At 42.6% G+C, this 24,798-nt stretch overlaps 2 protein-coding genes across 5 annotated transcripts in view; one reads left to right on the top strand and one right to left on the bottom strand.

The window, feature by feature from the left end:
* Positions 1–1,061: 1,061 nt before the first annotated feature.
* Positions 1,062–8,079, bottom strand: LOC311145939 (cell cycle control protein 50B-like). The gene is made up of 8 exons (XM_084182342.1): positions 7,916–8,079; positions 4,277–4,469; positions 3,795–3,902; positions 3,577–3,684; positions 3,389–3,479; positions 3,128–3,265; positions 2,768–2,974; positions 1,062–2,058 (listed from the first exon to the last, which is right to left on the bottom strand). The coding sequence occupies exons 2-8, from the start codon at positions 4,463–4,465 to the stop codon at positions 1,877–1,879; spliced, it is 1,023 nt and encodes a 340-aa protein (XP_084038468.1). The 5' UTR covers positions 4,466–4,469; positions 7,916–8,079; the 3' UTR covers positions 1,062–1,876.
* Positions 8,080–9,640: 1,561 nt separating this feature from the next.
* LOC311145758 (lysine-specific histone demethylase 1A-like) overlaps positions 9,641–24,798 on the top strand; it is a 42,507-nt gene continuing 27,349 nt past the window's right edge. Inside the window, exons 1-15 of one of the 4 annotated variants that reach the window (XM_084182049.1) lie at positions 9,650–9,722; positions 10,598–10,649; positions 11,290–11,589; positions 11,839–12,010; positions 12,129–12,262; positions 12,377–12,548; positions 15,578–15,684; positions 15,979–16,060; positions 19,067–19,161; positions 20,459–20,476; positions 20,868–21,010; positions 21,459–21,549; positions 21,688–21,822; positions 23,626–23,699; positions 24,465–24,576. In XM_084182049.1, coding sequence (XP_084038175.1) covers positions 10,605–10,649; positions 11,290–11,589; positions 11,839–12,010; positions 12,129–12,262; positions 12,377–12,548; positions 15,578–15,684; positions 15,979–16,060; positions 19,067–19,161; positions 20,459–20,476; positions 20,868–21,010; positions 21,459–21,549; positions 21,688–21,822; positions 23,626–23,699; positions 24,465–24,576 — 1,680 coding nt within the window. In that variant the 5' untranslated portion in view covers positions 9,650–9,722; positions 10,598–10,604. Of the gene's footprint in view, positions 9,723–10,597; positions 10,650–11,289; positions 11,590–11,838; positions 12,011–12,128; positions 12,263–12,376; positions 12,549–15,577; positions 15,685–15,978; positions 16,061–19,066; positions 19,162–20,458; positions 20,477–20,867; positions 21,011–21,458; positions 21,550–21,687; positions 21,823–23,625; positions 23,700–24,464; positions 24,577–24,798 lie in introns of all 4 variants that reach the window. The other 3 variants (XM_084182050.1, XM_084182048.1, XM_084182051.1) reach the window with 3 other exon arrangements.

The following is a 24,798-nucleotide window of genomic DNA, read 5'->3' as shown; positions in this document are numbered from 1 at the left end:
ACAATTTTCTAATTCTTCTAACCTTAACAGTTTTCTTAAAACAAACAGGTGTATCAAGACACAAGGCGGCAAAATTTAGTTCAGAACTGAGTTATATTTTAAGAACAGAACAGGCTCCAAGTCCTGTCTCGTTGTCAGCGCTCCCGAGTGCTGGTTGTCAGCGCTGCCGAGTGGTTGCCCTCGTCTTCACTCTCTCCTGATGAGCAGCAACATGAGGAAGATTCCACAGCGTCACAGCGGGTTAGTTCTCGGCCCCTGTTATTTCGAGGTGCTTTCCCCCGTCTCCTACGTTCCTCATCCATCGCCTGAAGCTTCTTCTCCAGGGCTAGCAGCCTCACCTCCACGCCCTTCAGTTGTTGGAGATGCTCTGACAGCATGGCGGATGTGTAATGCACATCCAACTTCTTCTGCAGGAAAAACACATTTCAGAGATGATTTTTTTTACCACCATTTTGATAAGTTAAATCCTTAGTATTCCTCAGTGTTTTGGGCCAGATATTCCTACAACCAGCTTTCCTGGGACTAAACCTCGACAAGCACCAATATAGAGGACTTACATATCTAGTTATGTTTCTCAAAAATCTAAATGTTGCCCTGATGTGAAAGTGGGTAATAATGTTACTTACCAGTAATGTCTTGATCAGCTTCCTCTTGTATATTCTGTAAAGAGTATTAAAGGCAACAAATGCCAAGGAGATCACTAGCAGGTACGGGAGCACAGGTTCTATTGCACTGAAAACTAGGCTAATCCCACTGGCACTGGGTCTGAAAAATGCAGCAAGTTCCTCTGGAGTTATATCTATTCCAACCGTTGCCCATGCCGGAAGGCTGGGGAAAATTGAATTTTTGGGGGGTGGAGGACTGGAAAAGGGCCATATAGAAAAGGCCATCTTTACCAGATTAAACCACACACAGTGAAGCTGACACAGGCATTAGAAATGTAGAATGTATAAAACTGAGCATAGAATCTTTGGCAACATTCCAGTCAGAGCTGTAATTGTGACAAAACCATGGAACTGGGAGAGCCTTCTTTGACAATCATTGATGATGCAACCTCAATTCCATATCAACTCAACAAAAGGGATGGCAGAGAGCTATCAGTTCATTCCTCAAGTTGTGCATTTATTAAAACAACTTCAATGAAAATTCACCATCAATGAATTTTCAAAATTCCATTACAAGAAACATACTGCAATAAAAACAACATTTTTTAAAAAGAGGATGTTCAGTTATGTGCAGCCTATACAGCCCTGAGACATATTCCCATTATAAATGGTTACAGCAAAACATTTCAGATACATCAATTCTACATTTTTATCCAATACCGAATGGCAATACAATTCTATGGCTTACATGTCCTGTCAAAAAAGAACGATCACTCCACGTTTGTAAATTATCCTCTAGTTTTCAGAAATCTATAACAAACAGTTTGAACAGATTGGGCTTTTATGGCCCATGATAAAAGTTGCAGTTACCAATGTGATGTAATGCAACAGAAATAGGTTTTTATGAATGGCTTTTTCATCCTAAGGTCTTAAAACTATACAAGAAGATTCAAATGCAGCTTTTCCCAGAGTATCCAATTAGTATCAAATTACACCGCTTTTAGACTTTAAAATGTCCAACTTGACCTCACTCACCTCTTAACTAAAATCCTTAATGAACTATGCAAAGAGCCCTCAATCAACTCTCCCACTAAATCATAATTCTCTCAATGAGATGCAAAATTGGACAGACATGGCAGTATAATCAAGTCATTTAAAGTGATTAATTTACCCAGCTAATGACTGAGCACTAAAATGTCAGGTCAGAAACTGGACTCTAAGAACACATCCATATGAGTGACCTTCCACCAACATTAGAAAATGGAGCCCGATCATTTATCATCCTCAGGGAACTTGAACTTGGCATACACAATGAGCATGACCATCGACATGACAACACACAGAGATCCAACCACCAGGTATGCGATGCCCAAGAACTGGTTCTTTCCGCCCATCCAGGACACGTTGCTGAAGACCACCTTCTTCCTCCCGCCAAAGCTCAACACGGGATAGTCTGGAGAAGGAGTGTGTTAAGGTCGAACAGGACATAGAAGAGTGTCATTTGAGAGTGACCATACAAATTAGACACCGTTGGCAATATTTGCATCGAAAAATGTACTCTTTCCCTAGCATCTGCTTTTTTCCAAGGCCCAAGAACTACCACGTCATGGTAGTATTGTCTCCCATTCTCTTCTGTTTGAAAAGCAGAGTCCCACCTAACTGGTAAGACCAGTTGAGCTGAAATGCAGGGGTAAACCATTGAGCAATAAACTGTTGTAACACGAGACACTAGCCCCATGGGAGTGGAATACAAGTCACTCCGAGCAGAGTAAAAAACACATTATTACAGTTGTCTGTATTTAGCTGGAGTAATAGCATCAAAATGCAGTTAATGTTCTCTCTGATGAATGAGTGAGTGGAAATGACAATTGGATTAGAATGAAATAAGAGCTTATGAATTTACGGGAGTGATTATTGAATTACATAACATGACATTGTAATGTTTGAATCATCTGTCATTCCGTACATAATAACAGAACATTACATTTTAGTCATTTAGCAGACGCTCTTATCCAGAGTTAGTGAGTGTATACAATTTTTTGTTTTCATACTGGCCTCCCGTGGGAATCGAACCCACGCTTCATAAAGCCTGCGCCCCTTCACACACTCCCACTGACTTATTGACATTTCCATAGACCTATACATATTGTAATGAAGGATACTGTAGGCGATTTCAAGGGAGTAGTTCCCTGCAGGTAGGCCACTGGCGTAGTCGCCCTCTGTGATTCGTCGATACAGCTTCCTGAAGTCTGGCAGGGCAGCCCTTCTCATCCACACCAGGAAGTCCTGGTTCACAAAGCCGTTGTTGGATGGGTCAGAGGTGTCCAGCTCATAGGCCGGCTTGGACCAAAAGGGTGGCTTCACAGTACCTACGTGAGGAAAGCAAATGAAAGTCAATGTAACATCCAACTTCTAGGTCAGTGTGTTAAGACATGTGGATGTAGGGTATTAATGATTAGGCATCTCAAATTAGGATGTCACCGTATACATTAATGTCATGGTCTCTGGATTGAAATTATTACCATTGAATGCGTTCTTTAGAGGGGTAACAGATGGGTTCCTGTATTTGATGTTGTAGTCAGTCCACCATGCTATTCCTTTTCCATCAAAGGGAACAAGCTTCTTGGTCCCATTGACCATCTGATAGAGCTTAAAGGTGTCTTTCAAAAAAACAATGCAGAGATGTAATTATTGGACAATGTTGAACAGAACATTTACCCCAAGTGTAGCGTGTTACAAAACGTTCTACTAGAGTTACGATTAATGAATTATGGGCCTTGTACCATTGAACATGCTGTTTGCTAATGATCCACAGGGCACAATTGGGTTGTTGTTGGCATCATACTGATAGGGAGAGCATGCAGAATTAGGTGTCTGCAAGAAAGAGGGGAAAACAGTTGGTGATAGCTGTCCGTCACAACATTTGAGGCTGTTCTTAGATAATTTGCCACACATTCACATATCTTCTCACCTTGAAGTAGTCAAGATCTCCTGAGAGCTGGTATTCATCTTTTGAAGCCCCATATGCACGTTGGCTCTGAAAGTAGTTGGACAGACCATAGTAGAAAAACACAGGACCCTGAAGAACAAATAGTTTGTTAGAACCAGCTCTGTACTAGATGTAATGAGCAGACCTCACATTACTGTGATAACTTAAATAAGCGAAGGAGAGTACCGATGGCACGTTACCTCAAACAGATTGGAGAGAGAGAAATCCAGTTTGCACGTACAGTTCTTGACGCTGGGGTTAGAGCACTTGTAGCAGTCCGAGACGGTCTCTACTCCGGTGTAATCCCTCTGTGTCAACATGAAGCCTTGCATCAAATATTGATCAGCACCTATCACCATACAACCACAACTCACACCTCCATTGTGTTGTATGCCAGATACTATCACCTTCATCCTGCCAAGACCGAATTAGCTAGTAAACGAGCTTGAACAGATAGCAAGAGTAACATTCAAGTAGAAGATGTACACGAGTAACTAAAGAGAGTTACAGGCTGTGTCTAATTTGAACTAGTAAAAATAGAGCTACTCTGAGGGTACGTTGATGAACTTCATAACTAAATTGAGAACATACAACTGGCCAATATAAATTGTTATGCAAATGGTAAATAAATGTATCGTAAGTCCTGAAACTAGGAGTCACTTTTGACCAGTTATGCTCTTACCTCCAGCACTGTGATGTTCTGGGAGGCGATGAAGAGGGCAACACCTATGCCAATGAATGCCAGGCCGATGAGCACAAACCCAGGGATGACGATACCAGCCGACAGCATGGGCTGCCAAGCAGGGAGCCTCTGCTGTGTGAAGGCTGTGTTGTCTGGCCGGTTGGCCGTTTCTAGCTCTTCTTTCATCATGATTCTGTTAGTAAGAGAGAATAAGGAAGGACTTGTTTTAATCCAGGAGAGCTGTTGACCAGCAGATCAGGGCTGGGGTCAATTACAATGGAAGGCAATCAAGTCAGGAAGTGATTTAAGTGTAATATTCAAAAACGTTTGAAATAAATACTATAGCTTCTACTCCTCAGTTTATTGAGAAGTCATTGAAAATAGATGCATTTCACATTTTGAATTGTTTTTTTAGTTTACTTCCTGAATTGACTGCCTTGAATTTGAATTGACCCAGCCCTGCAACATATGTAGGCATATCAGAGTTTTTCCATGCAGGAATTCCTAAAGAAAAAATTAAAACAATACAATGCAGTTGCACTGACATGATTAGGGCCCTGTGTTTTGCGCAATCATGGGACATGCCTGGATTTGTGACTTTACTTAGTTTTTTCATCAAACTGTCCCCTTTTTATGTCAGATGTTCCAGCACCATCCTCAGACAATTTATTTCATTTGTGTAATTCTCATTTCTGGATATAAGGATACAATCTTACTGTCACATGATTGCACAAAACACAGATTAACCATATAATATAAATGACTCGGAAATCAGAGATAAGTGGGTTTATATTACACATTTCTTGGTCAATCCCCCCCCCCCCAAATATGAATAATCCAATTAAGATAAACCTTCGGCAAAATAAGTAAAACAACCGTAAAGTTAAAAGGTAGACTCAGCGAAATGACATTGCCAGGAGCAGCACAGGTTGGGCGCGTTTGAGTGGTATACTCAAAGTAGTCGACTGTAGACGGACGTCGACGAGTAAAGTCAGGGGAGGTACATATGCACCGACAGCAAGTCAGTCAACTTCTGCCGTTTCTAGGAAACGCGACTATGGCAGACATGGCATTCGCCTTTGTTGTTGCCGATGACAACACGAAGCTGAACATGATCAACAAGTCTTGTAAATGTTAGAGCTTGTGCTGGTATCTAATTTCCTTATCAGAATATTAATTCCTTGGGCCATGTTGATCATAACCAGGTAGTGAGTGCATAGGCTACTAGAATGAGAACATAGGTGTTTTTTCAGCATATGCTCTGTTGTTGCCATTACTTTGTGCCCTTGTACCTTCCTCATTATTATTTGTGATTGTGCAACATGGAATTGTAACAGATTGTGATTAAATGGAGTCCAAAGATTCTTACTGTATGGTAATTGATTGCATGTCAGCTTCACTACAGTCTCCAGTGTATTTATTTATTTAATTCTCAACCTTTATATTGCTATTGTCAGTAAGCAGAATTTGATTCAATCACATGAAGGACAACACACTCACTGTACAGAAAAGGATTAGACAATACATGTACATCAGTTCACATAAATTACTGGGTAAACAATATGCCAAGCAGTCAAATGCACTTGGTATTGACCCCACGACTGGTGTCTGGGGAAAAATCTGTCATTAATTTCGACGTTTTTGCAGAGGATATCTTAGTCGTGCAATTTTACATCTAACTAAGATGTTTGGTGCAGTATTTCTCAATGAAAATGTGCATGAAAACGAGTCATCCTCCTTGAATGACAAACACTTCATTGAAGAATCCCTACTGATGACCGATGAAGGGGCGTAGACTTCGGCTACGAACTTCGGATTGCCGAACAGCCCAAAAAATGACCATAGTCATAATATATGTTCCGAACTGTTTCAGATTGGGATACAGCGGCGGCCCGCCCATTAGGGCATTAGGGGCTGCGGCCCACTTGTGATTGGTAAAAAAAAAATAAGTTACTATATATATTTTTTAAACAATATTATATAATTCACAGATTATGCTTTAAATGCTCAAAAGCCCGGTAAATGTGTACATTTCAAAAATATGTTTCAAAACAAGCTGTTCAGTTCCCACTCTGCTCCTCAGTGACTGCCAGGGACCTGGACCTTCTCATCGCAGATCTGGTAGGACAAAAAAGCATGGCCAATTGTTCCCCCCCATGTTTTTCATCATCAGGTTCTACTGACAGGGCGACATGTTGTATACACTAAAACAGCATAAAAATGGGTGTATCACAAAGCATGATCAAATTAATTAGCCAGCTACAGTAATTGAGAATCATTGAGAAATAGTTTTGTCGATCTTTTGGTCAAATTAACCACTTATTTACCTTCGATAAGCAGCTAACTAGCTAGCTGGTAACTTGCTAGCTAGTTAGGTCCCATGCCAATTTCAAGTCTTTCTATACTAATATCGGACTAACTATTCAGTTCTTTCAGAATGAAAGTTAACTGACTAGCGCACCATGCTTTGTGACATCATGTTAGCAAGCTATCCCCAGTTAGATCATGTGTTTTCACTTATTGCATCTGTATGCTGCTTGTTGCATTTTTCCTGGTGCACTCGTTCATTTGTAAACTGGCTGCTCATTCTAAATAGTATAATCACAGAGTTTCTAAACCCAGAGGCGGACCATCGTGAGACTTCCGGGAACGCTTGCGTTTGAGAAGTCAATGAGAGAAGTGAACAATTCTTCCTTAGTTAATTTTCTCTAAATCTAAAAATGCACAACCTAGATTCGAGCCAATGTCTTAAGTAGTTGAACATGTTATTACTCCAAAGTCGTGAAAGTGATAAACTGATACTGTACCATCTTTGGTATAATCTAATCTGTTCAAAACAGAGGCAGCATGTGCAGCAGTGGTCATTCGGCTTTTGAAATGCAAAAGTGAAATAGGTGTATTTATACTGTTGGTTACATTTCTGTCATCCAGCTTTAATGACAACTCCAACCACCTTGCGCCCCCGAATATTCAGCCAATCAGTGGCCGCCACTGACGGGAAGCCTTTAGTTGTTGTGAAATTGATGGTGCTTTCAAGACAACTGGGAACTAAAAAAAAATTATGAAGTCAGTGTTCTTCAGGTCGGAAAGTCAGAGCTCTAGAAAGAGGCTCAAGTTCTCGACATGGATGACCATAAAAAAATATATTTCCGATTAGGAGCTCGTTTTTTTCCCCCCCGAGTTCCAATTTGTCTACCTTTAAATACCAGTACAGCTTCTTTGATATTGGGTTTTTAAATAATCCCAAATAGTATGATTTTTTGCCTCAAACAGCTGCTAGAAATAATGAGCATTGTTATGTTTATGTCAACTGTATTTTTGTTTTACTTTTAATGTGGAGAAATGGTGTATGGATGACTGAATGATTGCATTTATGAATACTATTTGTCTTTTCAAAGGGACGATTGTGGTAAAAATGAGAGCATTTCTTATTTTGTTAACTGAAATACAGGTTAGGTGACCCCCTTTCGATTCCGATTGTGGTATCACGGTCTGATTTATTAGGTAAGTTATTGACTAGCATTTGGCAAACACGGCATACTCCACTGCCAGAAGAACATTTTAAATATTTCCGCGTGCCTGTCGCCTTCTTCACTCTGAGAAGTTGGAAAGTAAATAATTGCAAACTAGCGTACTTACCCGTTTTAACGAAGAAGAAAAATCGGTGTCTTTTTTTCCAGATTCGGTTGAGGGATATTCACAATAGGCAGCGTAGATAGACAATAGACTGGGCGCTGCCTGCCGCCAACACCTTTACCTGACTGACTGTTCCTTCCTTTTCTCTCTCTTCTCTTCCTGCCAATGGTGTTCCTCACAATGACGTCATTTGTCCTCCACAAGTCGTGAAAAGCACTATACATATAAATTCCTTCAAGTTACATAGGCAATGTTACAGAAAAAGTATATGTGCTGTCGAATATTATAATGCCATTTTTTATGCATTATTTTATTTATGTTATTTTTGTGTAGGCTGTCGTTTTTTGTAATTTTATCTTGCCTGATTTGTGTATTGTGTTGTTCATTTTTTCAATTAAAAAGCACTTTACATTTTTAGTAGACACTCTTATCCAGAGCGACTTACAGTTAGTGAGTGCATATATATATATATATATTTATTTATTTATTTTCATACTGGCCCCCCTGTGGGAATCGAACCCACAACCCTGGCGTTGCAATACCTCACTTATCTCCAATATGTAACGTTAGGCCCAATTCTATGGTGAGAATTCAACCACAGTAGCCTAAGACATATGACTTACACCGTCTTGTCATGGCAAAAAATAAGGACACCTAACTATAATTATAATTGACGTTTTGTTATCATAGCAGACTTTACAATTGGCCTCTAGCCATTCCTTCCAGTTCTCTGCTGCAAATGACTGGAACGAACTGCAAAAATCTCTGAAGCTGTAGACACTTATCTCCCTCACTAACTTTAAGCATCAGTTGTCAGAGCAGCTTACCAATCACTGCACCTGTACACAGCCCATCTGTAATGAGCCCACCCAACTACCTCATCCCCATATTGTTATTTACATTGTTATTTATTTTGCTCATTTGCACCCCAGTATCTCTATTTGCACATCATCATCTATCACTCCAGTGTTAATACTAAATTCTAATTATTTTGCACTATGGCCTATTTATTGCCTTACCTCCATAACTTACTACATTTGCACACACTGTATATAGATTTTCTATTGTGTTATTGACTGTACGTTTTGTTTTTGTTTATTCCATATGTAACTGTGTTGTTGTTTTTATCGCAGTGCTTTGCTTTAATAATAATAATAATATGCCATTTAGCAGACGCTTTTATCCAAAGCGACTTACAGTCATATGTGCACAACATTTTTAACGTATGGGTGGTCCCGGGGATCGAACCAACTACCCTGGCGTTACAAGCGCGGTGCTCTACCAATTGAGCTACAGATATCTTGGCCAGGTCGCAGTTGTAAATGAGAACTTGTTCTCAACTGGCTTACCTGGTTAAATAAAGGTGAAATAAACAAAAAAACTAAAAATAGCTTGAGTAATGATTTCATGGAATGGTTTTGCTTGAGCAGCACAGATCAAGTGATACTAAAAGGGATGCATTTGCTCCATTGTCTATTTTTTGTTGGTGACCTACCCTATGTGCACATAGTGTGGGTTTCTTTCTCTAGGGAAATTACACGGACTTCAATTCATTCATACATTTAATTAACTGAAAACAAATGCATGAGTAGCCTACAGAAAATGCAATAAATCTTTGTTGTAACCATCAGCGTAATTGAAAAAAAATCGCCTCTTCCTTGATGATTGACAATATCCATAACCAATCATTGTGTTCACGAGCGTATCGACGTTCTCCTCCTTAACCAATAGGATGATAGTGAGGGGCGGGTCATATAATTCAACGAGAGGACGAGTTGCCTTTGTGTTGACAAATTACGAAGATCTAGAGGTAAAAATATCATATTATGCATATAGCTAGTTATGTTTTATTTTTCATCTCACGGCCCCAGTATTGCCTGAATACTGAAATGCGATATTATTTTATAGCGTAGCTAAGTTACTAACACGTAATTGGAGTGCAGTGTTTTCACTGACACGGGTAACGTTAGCTAGTTGCTATCGTTAGCTAGTTGCTATCGTTAGCTAACTAGCACACACAGACACTTCATCTGCTGAGACTCATTGTTAGCCTGCTAACGTTAGCTAACTAGTTAGCTATCTAACTAAATTGATTAGTTTGTGAATCCGGTGAGGACAGTACAACATGCACATTACGCGTTAAATAGACCTTGTTAAGTCAGAGAAGCTAGCTAGCTATGTTGTAATAATGTCAGACTGGGGTTTATAAAATGGCTAGCTAGCTAACATTAGCAGCATGATTTAGCTAGGCAGATGGCTTGTTAGCTAGCTCGACTGACTGGCGGCTGCAGTCCGATTGTCCGACATGTTTTCTTGGTTACGAAACCATCGAAAAAGGCGATTGATACGAACCAAGTAATGTTAGATAGCTATCTGGCCTAACTACTAGTACCAACGGTTGTTTTTCTCTGCATGTTTAAAATACAATTACAATAAATTAAGTAGTTAGCTACCTAGTAATAGCTAGCTAATTCCTAGCTAGCTAATACACCTGGAGATCTTAAGTTATTAAGGCTAAGTTAATCGTTAGCTAGAGCCTTTTAACGATTAATTTAGCCTTAAGATGCTTTTGGGAAACCGGGCCCAGGACTGATTGGCTTTCGGCCTGGCTAGGTGGACTTAACTAACTATTTCTCAGTTGCAGTTGTTCATGACCATATTTCTGATTCTGTCTTTATTTCTTAGTGTTTGAATGGATATTACCAGGTGCCCGGAGAAATGGTTAAAACAAGACAAGGTTATTGTGGCGTCCTCTTACATTTGTCATCATGCACATCTGTCAACGCATCTAGCTAATAGTGCACTTCTTAGGCACGCTACAATTCCCGTGACTGGCAGGTGCATTTAAAGCCCCAACAATAAAAATTATAGAAATGTATTTAGCTAGCTGTTATGGAGTTGTTCAGAACTCTTTTCCATATTTTTCCATCATGATATTGTTATTATCCATATAGAAAGTGAGAACATGAATGCATTAATCAGACAAAGAAAATTATGAAACATAAAAAATCACAACAAAAAACATTCAGTGTGACCAGGAGATGTTAGTTGAGTTGGTAAACTACAAAATTAATCTGAACAACAAAATGATCTCAATATTCTAGTTGTGTTTCTTAGCTATATTGGTGATCTTTTTGCCTGGCCATTGTAAAAATAAATCCATTAACAGCAATTCATCGTCATTTTCATTTGCGAAATGCAGAAATGTTGCTAATATGCAACTTCATAGCCGTTTATTATTTTCCATCACAACACAATGGACCATCGTTGTGGAAAAACTTCAACACTGGCCATCCTAGAGTATCACATCACCAGCTGAAACTCTAGAGCTGCGAATGGATTTGGCTCATGCCTATTTTTGTGGTCTCTCTTTCCAGGAGAGGCCTCTGTCTTCCTCCATTATGCTGTCGAGTAAGAAGTCGGATGCAGGCACCTCTTCCTCCGCATCTTCCTCCTCCTCGGCGGCAGGGGGAGCTGAGCGGGCCCCTGAAGCTCAGGCTACTGCCCAGGCTGGGGCCCCTGCTTCGGCACCAGGCCCCATGGAGATAAAAAAGAAAGAGCGGGCCTCCCCAAGCGGGGAGCCTGGCGGACCCCCTCTGCTCCACCCTCCTGGCCCCGGAGGCGTTGACCCGGACACGGCTGAGGGCCGCAGGACAAGCCGCCGCAAGCGATCAAAAGTAAAAAACCTATTACTCCTGTCCCCCCTATCTTAGAGAGAAATAGAGGAAGTCACTACAAGCACGTGCCCCCACCAGCCCTAGACCAGGAGCACATTGAATGACTATTAAGAATACAGTAATCTTGGTATGGCCATTTAATTAGTGGTGAACAACACCAGAGGAGCACAGGGAGCTTGACCTTTGACCTCATCTCAGGTGAGCCGGAACATGGTTTTAATGGAGCGTTTATTGTGCCCCTTGTTGCAGGTGGAGTACCGCGAGATGGACGAAAGCCTGGCCAATCTGTCTGAGGACGAATACTACTCGGAGGAGGAGCGCAATGCCAAGGCGGAGAAAGAGCGAAAGCAGGTGATCCCGCCGCCGGCGCCTCCCGTGGAGGAGGAGCCGGACAGCGAGCCTGAGGAGCCTTCTGGTGAGTGTGAGTCGGACTTTGCGAAAGTGTGTGTCTGTGAGCGTGAATGTTACATTGGGCAGCGAAAGGTGTGTGTGTGTGTGTCAGGGCAGGTGGTGAGGGTGGTGTGTTTGTGGTTTTCCAGGCGTGGAGGGAGCTGCGTTCCAGAGCCGCCTCCCACACGACCGCATGACCTCCCAGGAGGCCGCCTGCTTCCCGGACATCATCAGCGGGCCCCAGCAGACACAGAAGGTGTTCCTGTACATCCGCAACCGCACGGTGAGAATGCACACACACACACACACACACTTCATTAATACGATTTGCTTCTTTCTGGAGAGTATTGTACATTTTGGACTTTGGTCTGAAGTTGTGGCGAATTCTCCGTTCTAGCTCCAACTTTGGCTCGATAACCCGAAAATCCAGCTGACCTTCGAAGCCACAGCACAGCAACTCGAAGCGCCGTACAACAGTGATACAGTGCTGGTGCACAGGATACACAGTTACCTGGAGAGACACGGCCTCATCAACTTTGGCATCTACAAGAGAGTCAAGCCTTTACCAAGTGAGTATATTAGCTTTTCACTATCTGCCAGATACAGAAACTTTATGTACAATGCATACACTCATTTAGATATGCACATATTAAACGCACACCAGTAGTACTTCTTGGTATTTAGGCATGCATAGACAATGTTTTCCACAAGCACATGGAGTAGCCAGACAAATAGAAAAAGTAGCCAGTCAGGATTAAGACCTTTTTGCTGAACAAGCTTTATTTAGGTGGCCTCTGGTACATCCTAATGCTAGATTGTATTTTCAACCAGCAACTATCAGGAAATAACACAGATCAAATGTTCACACTTTTACAGTGTAAGTAGGTTCATCAGCTGTTGTACAATATGATAAAAACACAGGAAAAACTTAATTTTGACCGCACTGGGCCTTTATAGAATCCTGTAATTGTCTGCTGACTTCCACAGGCTTCAATCTTCCTTTTAAAAGGCATTTTCTCAGCTATCTGCAATACAGGTATGATTGAAGAATGAAGCATGTGTTAAACATGGGTTTTGCTACACAGAAAGCAACAGTTGATTACTCCATTGTCAACACTTTGATTAAATCAGTAGACCTTTATCAATATCTGAAAATACCATATATGTATCATTTTAGCTTTTAAAACAATTCAATCTGTTTTCTTTTATAATATTTTGGACCAGAGTGAGGCTCTCTCTCCACTAGCCTACCTATTGTTTCTGCAGTAAGGAGGATTCACCATCTGCCTCTGTTTTCATCATTTATCTGCAGATGAGCGACAAAAAGCCTACCAGTATGCAAATGAGGGAGCCAAATGAACAGCTCTCTTACCGATGCAATTCAGTAGGCTACTGACGGGTCACTCACTTTAACGTCACTGTCTGGCAAGTCCTGATGGACTTCATATCAAAAATACAAGTGAGATCTTCAGATTAAATGTCCCGATGCGATACCATGGACATATAACTACGTTGTATGATTTAAGAATTGGCAAGGATATATGAGATCAGTCAGATCGACACCTTTTATAAACTAGTCAAGGTTGCTGTTTGTCAATCGAAGCACAGTAAATAGCCTTTACGCCTCCACTCCATGGCTGCATATGAAACGCCAGAGTCCAACGGTAACTTTTTTTCTCACTGGCCAAAAATCTACTGGCCCGAACAGAATTTCTACAGGCCCGGACATAGTGTAGTTCTTAAATGCATTGGGGGGGCCTATATGTTGGCAAGCTTTCTCTCTATATTCAGCTATTAATAGGCTACATTTGGTTATGATATGTATTAAAAAGCTGTGTAATCATTTTACAATGCAAGTCATTACTCTATTCATTTGAATTGCATTGTATTCATTGCCTTCATTTTGAAAATAGGATGCTGCCCCTTTAAGACAAATTTCCAAAAGAGATATCATAAACTGGGTGGTTCGAGCCCTGAGTGCTGATTGGCTGACAGCCATGGTATATCAGACCGTATACCACGGGTATGACAAAACATTTATTTTTACTGCTCTAATTACTTTGGAAACCAGTTTATAATAGCAATAAGGCACCTCCACTGAAGAACAGCCCTTAGCCGTGGTATATTGGCCATATACCACACCCCCTCGGGCCTTAATGCTTAATCGACATGGCTACACTAGGCTAGCCAAGAGGAATGCTAGGTGTGTTTTTGTAGCGTTCTTTTTGCAAACTATCAACAGTAGCCAGCATATTGCTAGTATTTTCACTATTGAAGGTTAACTTTTGTAAATCACTTTCCCTAAAATAAATAAGCTCAGCGAGTTGGGTGCTTCTTTTTGTTCTGGACAGCTTGCGTGTGCTGTGTGAAGGCATCAACTCATGTATTGCTCTCGCGGGAGCGTGGTGATGCTTGAATTAACGGCCAATCATATTGCTCAAATACAAATTGCATGACATTTACGCATGTAGTCTTCAATTATTTTCAATGGTAGACTGCGAATGAGCAGGTAAAATGTTCAACCGGAATGCAAAGATGCGCTGAAAAGTTAGTGGCCCTTTTGGGCCAGTGACTGACGAGATCCACTGGCCTGACACATGTTTTTACTGGCCCTGACCAGCGGGCCATCGTTATTTTGGGACCCTGCACGCGAAAGAAAGTAAATGAATGTGCCAGAAAACAATAGGCTAAGTGGATTTTGAATAATCGTTACCACATTATATGGGACGTGCAAATTCATGCTCTCTCCCTCTGTGTAAAGACATTTGACTACAACCACAACACACATAATGCACACATCCAGGTACAGAGAGTCGGGACAGACAGCAGACTGTCAAACCAGCAGTGTTTCCATGTCATCGCTCACTTTGCCTATCAATAGATCGCTAGAAGATGCATATTGTTCATTCTAGCGGGAGAGGGCTCTGCAGACTTTTCTGACTCGCTAATTGAAAAGTAGCCTAGTTAATTTAAGTGGAAAAAGTACCTGGCTGAAAATGTGTCTGTAATCGGCTGTATAGCCGACAGCCGGTGCTAGTGGAAAACACTGCATATATAGGTGTTTTCCTGAAGCATACCCTCAGATACTGGATGACGTGAAAATAAGTATATTTTTAGCAATGTGTGTGTCAAAATAACTGGTTATGTGGTAGGGCTGGGAATTGCCAGGGACTTAAAGATACGATTTTATCACGATACATAGGCGCTGATACAACATGTATTACGATTCTATATGTATTGCAATTCGATACTGTAATTTTATTGCGATGAAAAATTGCTCACTATATGTCTGCTGCAGAGAGACAAGAGAAAGAGTTTTGATCCGTCAGGGAAATACAAATGCTGAAAACATGTTGACTCACTATTTAAAAAGAAGATGGAGAACAAGCGATAGGATGAAAAATACCAGAGTTTTGGCACAGGTACAGACGGCTATCGCTAGCTAACGCTACCTAGCAACAAAAAAGAAATGATACCTGGAGCCAAAGTATCAATATAATATCGTCCAAAAATAATATTGCAATATGCAACTATCGATTTCATCCCCCATTACTATGATGTGATTGTCAACCACTCTGGTTTCCCTGTGTCCCTGCAGCAAAGAAGACTGGGAAGGTAATCATCATCGGAGGGGGTGTGTCTGGGCTGGCGGCCGCGCGGCAGCTGCAGAGTTTCGGCATGGACGTGACAGTACTGGAGGCCAGGGTGGGTCAACAGCACATCACATGTCAACACGAGCACAATAAAGAGGGTCATGTACATTGGGGCACACCATAGAAAAACAAATAAAATAATTCTTATTGGATAAGCTCAGATAGTCTGTTTCGCTCCGCCTTTGACCGTTTTCTTCTGTTTTGTGCCAATTGAACACGCCCTACATCTACCCATCCGCTAATCCAGTGATACTGACCAGCCTGGTGTCCTGTTTTGACCTGGTGTAACAGCTAAAGGTTTTCCTCTTCACTGTGGTAGTTGTGTGATATGGTTGTCTCCTCTCAGGACCGCGTTGGGGGGAGAGTGGCCACGTTCCGGAAGGGCAACTACGTGGCTGATCTGGGGGCCATGGTGGTGACGGGACTGGGTAAGGATTAGGGTTGTGAAATTCTGTTAACTCTCCCAAAAATACCAGGTTTTCTGGAAATCCAGATGGGAAGATCCCCGGAATCAGTGGGGAATAAGCATGAAATCCAGGAATCCTCCAACTGGGATTTTTAGAAAACCGGTGAAATTTTACAGAATTTTGCATTCTAGTAAGGATGAACCAGAGACATGCAAACTATTACATACATGTACAGGTGAGGATGTAGATGATTGAAAGTCACGTTGAACAGTCATTTCCAGTTGACCGCAAATTCCTCTCACCTATTATCAAGGAACAATTTACTTTGAATGATCTATTGACTAATACCTCTACTGTGAATTCGTCAGTGTTCCTGCTATGACAGCTTCTCACCAGCAGAGGGTGGTGTTGACCTTTTCAATGTAGTCTCATCAAATGTAGTCTGAATGAAAAGGATTGGACAGGCAAAACAATACTTGTTCACCACTTTTCTCCTATAAAAACTACTATTGGATAGAACGATGAGATTCCACAGATGTGTTTCAAAAGATACCAAGTTTGGTCATATTCAGCTTGTTGTGCGATCATAATATATTTTACATTACATTTTAGTCATTTAGCAGACGCTCTTATTTTCATACTACTCGTCTATTCAGAGTATTTTACATTAGTCATTTACAGTGCCTTGCAAAAGTATTCATCCCTCTTGGCGTTTTCCTATTTTGTTGCATTACAACCTGTAATTTAAATGGATTTTTATTTGGATTTCATGTAATGGACATACACAAAATAGTCCAAATTGGTGAAGTGAAATGAAAAGACATAACTTCTTTCAAACAATTCAAAAAAATAAATAACGGAAAAGTGGTGCGTGCATATGTATTCACCCCCTTTGCTATGAAGCCCCTAAATAAGATCTGGTGCAACCAATTACCTTCAGAAGTCACATAATTAGTTAAATAAAGTCCACCTGTGTGCAATCTAAGTGTCACATGATCTCAGTATATATATATATGTATGTATATATGTGTGTGTGTATGTATGTGTGTATATATATATTATTATTTATATATATTATTATTTATATATATATATATACACATACATACACATATATATGTATACAGTGAGGGAAAAAAGTATTTAATCCCCTGCTGATTCTGCACGTCTGCCCACCGACAAAGACACGATCAGTCCACAATTTCAATGGGAGGTTTATTTGAACAGTGAGAGACAGAACAACAAAAAACTCCAGAAAAACGCATGTCAAAAATGCTATAAATTGATTTGCATTTCAAATGAGGGAAATAAGTATTTGACCCCTCTGCAAAACATGATTTAGTACTTGGTGGCAAAACCCTTGTTGGCAATCACAGAGGTCAGACGTTTCTTGTAGTTTGCACCAGGTTTGCTCACATCTCAGGAGGGATTTTTTTGTCCAACTCCTCTTTGCAGATCTTCTCCAAGTCATTAAGGTTTTGAGGCTGACGTTTGGCAACTCGAGCCTTCTGCTCCCTCCACAGATCTTCTATGGGATTAAGGTCTGGAGACTGGCTAGGCCACTCCAGGACCTTAATGTGCTTCTTCTTGAGCCACTCCTTTGTTTCCTTGGCCGTATGTTTTGGGTCATTGTCATGCTGGAATACCCATCCACGACCCATTTTCAATGCCCTGGCTGAGGGAAGGAGGTTCTCACCCAAGATTTGACGGTACATGGCCCCGTCCCATCGTCCCTTTGATGCGGTGAAGTTGTCCTGTCCCCTTAGCAGAAAAACACCCTCAAAGCATAATGTTTCCACCTCCATGTTTGACGGTGGGGATGGTGTTCTTGGGGTCATAGGCAGCATTCCTCCTCCTCCAAACACGGCGAGTTGAGTTGATGCCAAAGAGCTCGATTTTGGTCTCATCTGACCACAACACTTTCACCCAGTTCTCCTCTGAATCATTCAGATGTTCATTGGCAAACTTCAGACGGGCCTGTATATGTGCTTTCTTGAGCAGGGGGACCTTGCGGGCGCTGCAGGATTTCAGTCCTTCACGGCATAGTGTGTTACCAATTGTTTTCTTGGTGACTATGGTCCCAGCTGCCTTGAGATCATTGACAAGATCCTCCCGTGTAGTTCTGGGCTGATTCCTCACTGTTCTCATGATCATTGCAACTCCACGAGGTGAGATCTTGCATGGAGCCCCAGGCCGATGGAGATTGACAGTTCTTTTGTGTTTCTTCCATTTGCGAATAATCACACCAACTGTTGTCAACTTCTCACCAAGCTGCTTGGCGATGGTCTTGTAGCCCATTCCAGCCTTGTGTTGGTCTACAATCTTGTCCCTGACATCCTTGGAGAGCTCTTTGGTCTTGGCCATGGTGGAGAGTTTGGAATCTGATTGATTGATTGCTTCTAAGAGTGTGCTCTTAATCTCAGCTCGTTACCTGTATAAAAGACACCTGTGAGGCAGAAATCTTTCTGATTGAGAGGGGGTGAAATACTTATTTCCCTCATTAAAATGCAAATCAATTTATAAAAATTTTGACATGCGTTTTTCTGGATTTTGTTGTTGTTATCTGTCTCTCACTGTTCAAATAAACCTACCATTAAAATTATAGACTGATCATTTCTTTGTCAGTGGGCAAACGTACAAAATCAGTAGGGGATCAAATACTTTTATCCCTCACTGTATCATGTGTACTTACATTGCTAATCTTTGGAAAATATACTCCAGAAAACACCAACTGTAGCTTTCTGGTGTGTCCACTTTGAGTGTTCAGTCGCTATTTTTCACTGACCCCAGGCCTAAAACGTTAAGCTTAGCACAGCAGTTCTCTGAGCCTGATGCCGAAGTAAGCAAAAAGAGAAAAGCGAGGGAGGATGAAAGTGAAAAGACCTCCAAAGTTATACGCAATAGTCATCATCAAGTGAACTGCCAGGCTAGTAATCAATGACATTCCTTGTAGTTGTAATATAGGCTATGTGATGGTTCTATGGTTGTGTAGGCCTATATCCTGATGTTCTATCTGGTGTGTTCTAGGAGGGAATCCCATGGCAGTGGTCAGTAAGCAGGTCAACATGGAGCTGGCCAAGATTAAACAGAAGTGCCCTCTGTACGAAGCCAACGGTCAAGCTGTGAGTGCTGCATCGCTAACTATTTGGTTAACTTACTTTACGTTATGAGGTTTAGGCTGCAGTTGAGTGAAATGCCTGCATGTAGATAGAACATTATAAGAAAATGAATTGTCATATTAGGCCTACATTGGCGTGTTGGTGTCTCGTGCAAGCATGCTCGATTTCAGCAGTTGAAATGTCTGCTTACCCCAAACGCAACTTTCTACCATTGTAACCTACAATTGTATACATCACTATTTGGTTCTCGTTCCCCCATGTTAACTTGCTCCATTTGTTATTTACCTCCTGTGCTGAACCACTATGTGCTGTGTTAGCAGGGCCCTTCACTTTGTCCGCGGGGTGGATTCATTTAGCCGCTTATCAGGGTGGATTCATTTAGCTGCTTAGCAGGGTGGATTCAGTTAGCCGCTTATCAGGGTGGATTCATTTAGCCGCTTAGCAGGGTGGATTCATTTAGCTGCTTAGCAGGGTGGACTCAGTTAGCCGCTTAGCAGGGTGGATTCAGTTAGCCGCTTAGTAGGGTGTATTCAGTTAGCCGCTTAGCAGGGTGTATTCAGTTAGCCGCTTAGCAGGGTGTATTCAGTTAGCCGCTTAGCAGGGTGGATTCAGTTAGCCGCTTATAAGGGTGGATTCAGTTAGCCGCTTAGCAGGGTGGATTCAGTTAGCCGCTTAGTAGGGTGGATTCAGTTAGCCGCTTAGTAGGGTGGATTCAGTTAGCCGCTTAGCAGGGTGGATTTAGTTGGCCGCTTAGCAGGGTGGATTCAGTTAGCCGCTTAGCAGGGTGGATTCAGTTAGCCGCTTAGCCTAGCATCATCCAACAGCTCAGCCCTCTCCGGGTTGAGACCGGACTCTCCAAATGTAATAATGTTCGACTGGAAATAAACAGCAGTGTCCTTTGTGAACTATTATTTTCTCCCCCCTCTCTATCAAGCAGCAGTAGGATGTTTGGGGTTATTTTCAGGCCAGGGTTGTATTCATTATGGCAAAACATTTTGCAATGGAAAATGGAAATGAGCCTTTTTCTTATTAGACAAGTTGAGGTAGTCCCTCCCTGTTTCAGTCCATTTTCTTCCAGTTGGTGCCTAATGAATATGACCCATTTCACAGAGGTGGTAGTCAGGCATAAGGCAGCCGGTCGCGCCCCACTCCACGTGCAACTGAGTGTCATTTTCAAGTGTATGTAAATCTGTTCAATGTTAAGTTTGTGTTTGTTTATCTAATTTGTTATTTATTTGACCCCCGGCCTCAATCCCTCCTGCGTTCATCTCCTGGTTCATCTCCTGGCTGACTGCTAAAGGGCGAACGATGCACAAGTGTATGTATTGTTTTGGGATTGTGGTACTACATGATAACATTGTTCACCTATTGTTCATATTAATGTCAAATCAGCTGTCAGTTTCCAATGAAGCAACTGTGTAGTAGACCGTAATAGAACTGGGTCTGTTCTTGAGTGTCTGTCTATGGTTCAGTTGGCTGTAGTATGTTTGTAGTCAGTCATTTTTTCCCCTTCCGAATCGATACCTTAATGGTAAACAATACCTCCTAGGTCAGCTTCTCTTTATAGAGAAAATAAGGATTGCTTTCTAAATTGGACCGCCCTCCCTGCTGACCTCATGTTCATGATTGACGTCAAATTGTTAGTATCAAATGCTGTAATCCTATGGTTGATTCTTAACACGTCACTGTATTACTGACTGCTCCCCCAGGTGCCCAAGGAGAAGGATGAGATGGTGGAGCAGGAGTTTAACCGTCTGCTGGAGGCCACCTCCTACCTCAGCCACCAGCTGGACTTCAACTTCCTTAACAACAAGCCTGTGTCTCTGGGACAGGCCCTGGAGGTGGTCATCCAGTAAGTGTTTGGCCCTTTGGCCAGGTAATCTCAGTTAACCCAGAACAATCTAGTGTAATTTGGTCAGCCGTGTGATTTAGTTCTGGGTCCATCCATACGTGTTAGAAATTGGGAGTTCCCCTTCAGTTGAAGTGTTTAAGCACCGCTTTCACCCAATCCTGATATGCCCAAATAATCAGTGTGGAAAACCCAAACACCAGAACTACTGCTGCTCATTATCCTACGCATTCCATCCCGTCGCGACAGATTCTTCGATTTACGTGCTGAATCTGTCCACTAGAGATCAACGGCCAAGCAACTTGTACAAATTCTGTGACAGTGGTTGTGTGTTGTTTTTCATAAAAAAAGTATCCCTCTTTCTCAATGGCACATATAATCACTGATGTGTTCTTTTGTCTGGTAACGTCCAATAGACTGAGGTGTTCTTTTGTCTGGTAATGTCCAATAGGTTGCAGGAGAAACATGTGAAAGATGAGCAGATAGAGCACTGGAAGAAGATAGTCAAGACCCAAGAGGATCTCAAGGAGCTGTTGAACAAGGTGACCATGAGATCCACTGTATCTCAGAGGTCAAAAGAACGATGAGTAGCTTGCGTGTAGATTTACTCTGTCCCTCCTTTTAATCTGTTTTCTCCTCCTTTGTATATCTACCTTTCTCGCTTTCCCTCATTTCGTCAGATGGTGGGTACCAAGGAGAGGGTCAAAGAGCTGTATCAGCAGCACAAGGAGGCCAGCGAGGTCAAGCCCCCCAGAGACATCACCGCCGAGTTCCTGGTCAAGAGCAAGCACCGCGACCTGACTGCACTCTGCAAGGTGAGACCACAAGTCAACCACTCACGTTCTCGGTCACACCACCCTACTGTAGAGGCAGAGAGGAAGGATAGATGGAGGTATGGATAAAACTAGATTATGGGATGATTGATGATGTTGGTTTTTGGAGTGGATAGGAACAAAATGGAATTGAAATCCTCATCACCTCAATTGACTTGTTCCGTACAAATGGCTTCAAGCTGCAAGCAGTTAATGCCACATTACTTTGATTACTTTCCTGTTTGCTTAGTTGTTTTTCCAAAACAAACTAATTCCATTCCTGTGAGGTGTGGTACTTTCTCCAGACTCTCACACTGTGTGGATAAGCCATAAATCTAACAGCTGGAGTTGTTAGCAGGAGCAATCACCTATTTCTAGCCTCCAGACACAATTTGATTAAATTAAAGGCGTTCTCAATGTATGTGTTTTGAATCGCATCAATTTTAAGCCACTTTCGTGCGATTATCAGAATATGTTTTCTGTGGACAGGGACTCCCAATAGCAGCTTGACTAGCAGAATGGCCTGCAGCTATAGTAAAGGCCTAGTCTGTATACCTCTCGCTGTTGATTTACTTTCCATGAAGACATTCCATTGTAATTGTTGTGGTTGTTAGTCTCTCCTCCATTCAAGTATTTTCTTGATTTGAGTAAACTAATTTGCAAGGGGAAATATAGAGACTAATGACTATAGCCTACTGTCTGTCACACTATGGCTTCGTTAACACCGGCAGCATAATTCAGATCGTTGGCCTGTGTCTCTGGGACAGGCCCTGGAGATGGTCATCCAGTAAGTGTTTGGCCCTTTGGCATTGTAATCTCAATCTGTTTTTCATTTTTAAAAAGTATCCCTCTTTCTCAATGGCACATATAATCACTGATGTGTTCTTTTGTCTGGTAACGTCCAATAGACTGAGGTGTTCTAATTCAGCCTAATTCAGATCGTTTGCCCAAAAGACTAATTAGTGGAAAAATAATCAAGAGTTGGGCTGCCTGTTTTTAACGCAGCCTAAGAGCTTTACCAGAAATAATGTTAGCATAGCAAATAGATAGATTGGATTTGGGCCATTAAGACAAGGACAAAGAAGTGTACTTGATACCTAACTTTCACTTAAGTCCAATTTTCACTCAGCCTCCCATTGACATCAACGCACGACTTAAGTGAGAATTCGACTTAAATAGAATTGTAGGATTTGCCCCATAGAGACAAAAAATGCTATAAGTCGTGACAATGGTATTATCTCTAAGCAAAGCCGACCGTTTCAGCAGCATGTGTTTGACTGGTCTAATGCCTTGCCTGGTGTGTATAATTTTTTTGCGCAGATAAAGCTTCACCTCAGAAGTGTATTTTCAGGAGGCAAGCGTAAACACAGCTGCTGTCTGAACTTGTCGTCTTTCGGTCGACTGCCTCCTGAAAAAGCAACTTCTAAGGCGTGACTCAGGCTGGTCTGTCTGGTTGGAAATGGTGTACACACCACACACACCACACAGAGTGTGTTTGATACACATACAGGCTAGGTCAGGGTCGGGGAAGCCTTGGTCCGAACGCTGTGGGGTTTTAGTTGGACATATTTGTTAGGCCGTGGCTGCAGGGGTAGGTGGTGAAACTGTGGGAAATCTGGATAGGGTGAGTCAGCCCATTAAACTGACTAAGCTGCTGTCCTTCCTACTTGACTTAGAACCTCTTTGGGGGTGTGTGCAGCGCAGTACATACATGCCCTTGTTTCCCTTACTATCACTTAGTGTCCAGTACACACACCTCTATATGTCCCACAGTGCTTATACCTTGCTGTCCCCTGTCTCCTGTAGGAGTATGATGAGCTGGTGGAGTTGCAGGTCAAACTGGAGGAGAAGCTCCAGGAACTGGAGGCCAACCCACCCAGGTAACACTTTAACCCCTCAACTCCACCGTAAAGGCCTGTTGTGGTCCTGTTCTTTAAGCGTGGGCGTGCTGTAGCCTGGGGGCTAGTCTGTTTCTGCTCTCTTGCCAACTCTATATGGAATTGTCATGCCAATGTTTGGCTTTACAATGACAATGGAGTAGGCTAAAGTACAGACAGGTCTGGGACCAGGATACAGGCAGGTCTGGGACCAGACCCAGGCCACAGGCAGGTCTGGGACCAGACCCAGGCCACAGGCAGGTCTGGGACCAGACCCAGGCCACAGGCAGGTCTGGGACCAGGCCACAGGCAGGTCTGGGACCAGACCCAGGCCACAGGCAGGTCTGGGACCAGGCCACAGGTAGGTCTGGGACCAGACCCAGGCCACAGGCAGGTCTGGGACCAGGCCACAGGCAGGTCTGGGACCAGACCCAGGCCACAGGCAGGTCTGGGACCAGGCCACAGGCAGGTCTGGGACCAGGCCACAGGCAGGTCTGGGACCAGGCCACATGCAGGTCTGGGACCAGGCCACAGGCAGGTCTGGGACCAGGCCACAGGCAGGTCTGGGACCAGGCCACATGCAGGTCTGGGACCAGGCCACAGGCAGGTCTGGGACCAGGCCACAGGCAGGTCTGGGACCAGGCCACAGGCAGGTCTGGGACCAGGCCACAGGCAGGTCTGGGACCAGGCCACAGGCAGGTCTGGGACCAGGCTAGATGCTCGCATCCATCCGTTCTTTTTTTTAACCCTCTGATAATCTCTCTACAGTGACGTGTACCTGTCGTCCCGGGACAGACAGATCCTCGACTGGCACTTTGCCAACCTGGAGTTCGCCAACGCCACACCCCTCTCCACCCTCTCGCTCAAGCACTGGGACCAGGTATACTCCCACTCACTCATTAAAGTTTGACTCAGCGAAATGAGTTGCATGCATGAAGTAAAATCTGGTCAATTCTGGCAACGGCTAAGAGCGTTGGCGCGCGAGGCTAAACTTGTCAACTGTTTTGCACCAGTAGATACCAGGTTGTAGCATCGTCAGGACAGAGAAGCTACGTCTGGTAAGGCAGGGGTGTGTGTCTATTTGTCAATAACAGCTGGTGCG

Source organism: Coregonus lavaretus, assembly GCF_964263955.1.
Source record: "Coregonus lavaretus genome assembly, chromosome: 18".
In the NCBI taxonomy this organism is placed as follows: Eukaryota; Metazoa; Chordata; class Actinopteri; order Salmoniformes; family Salmonidae; genus Coregonus; species Coregonus lavaretus.
Note: the sequence above shows the minus strand (reverse complement) of the source record. Positions and strands in the feature narration are given on the sequence as shown.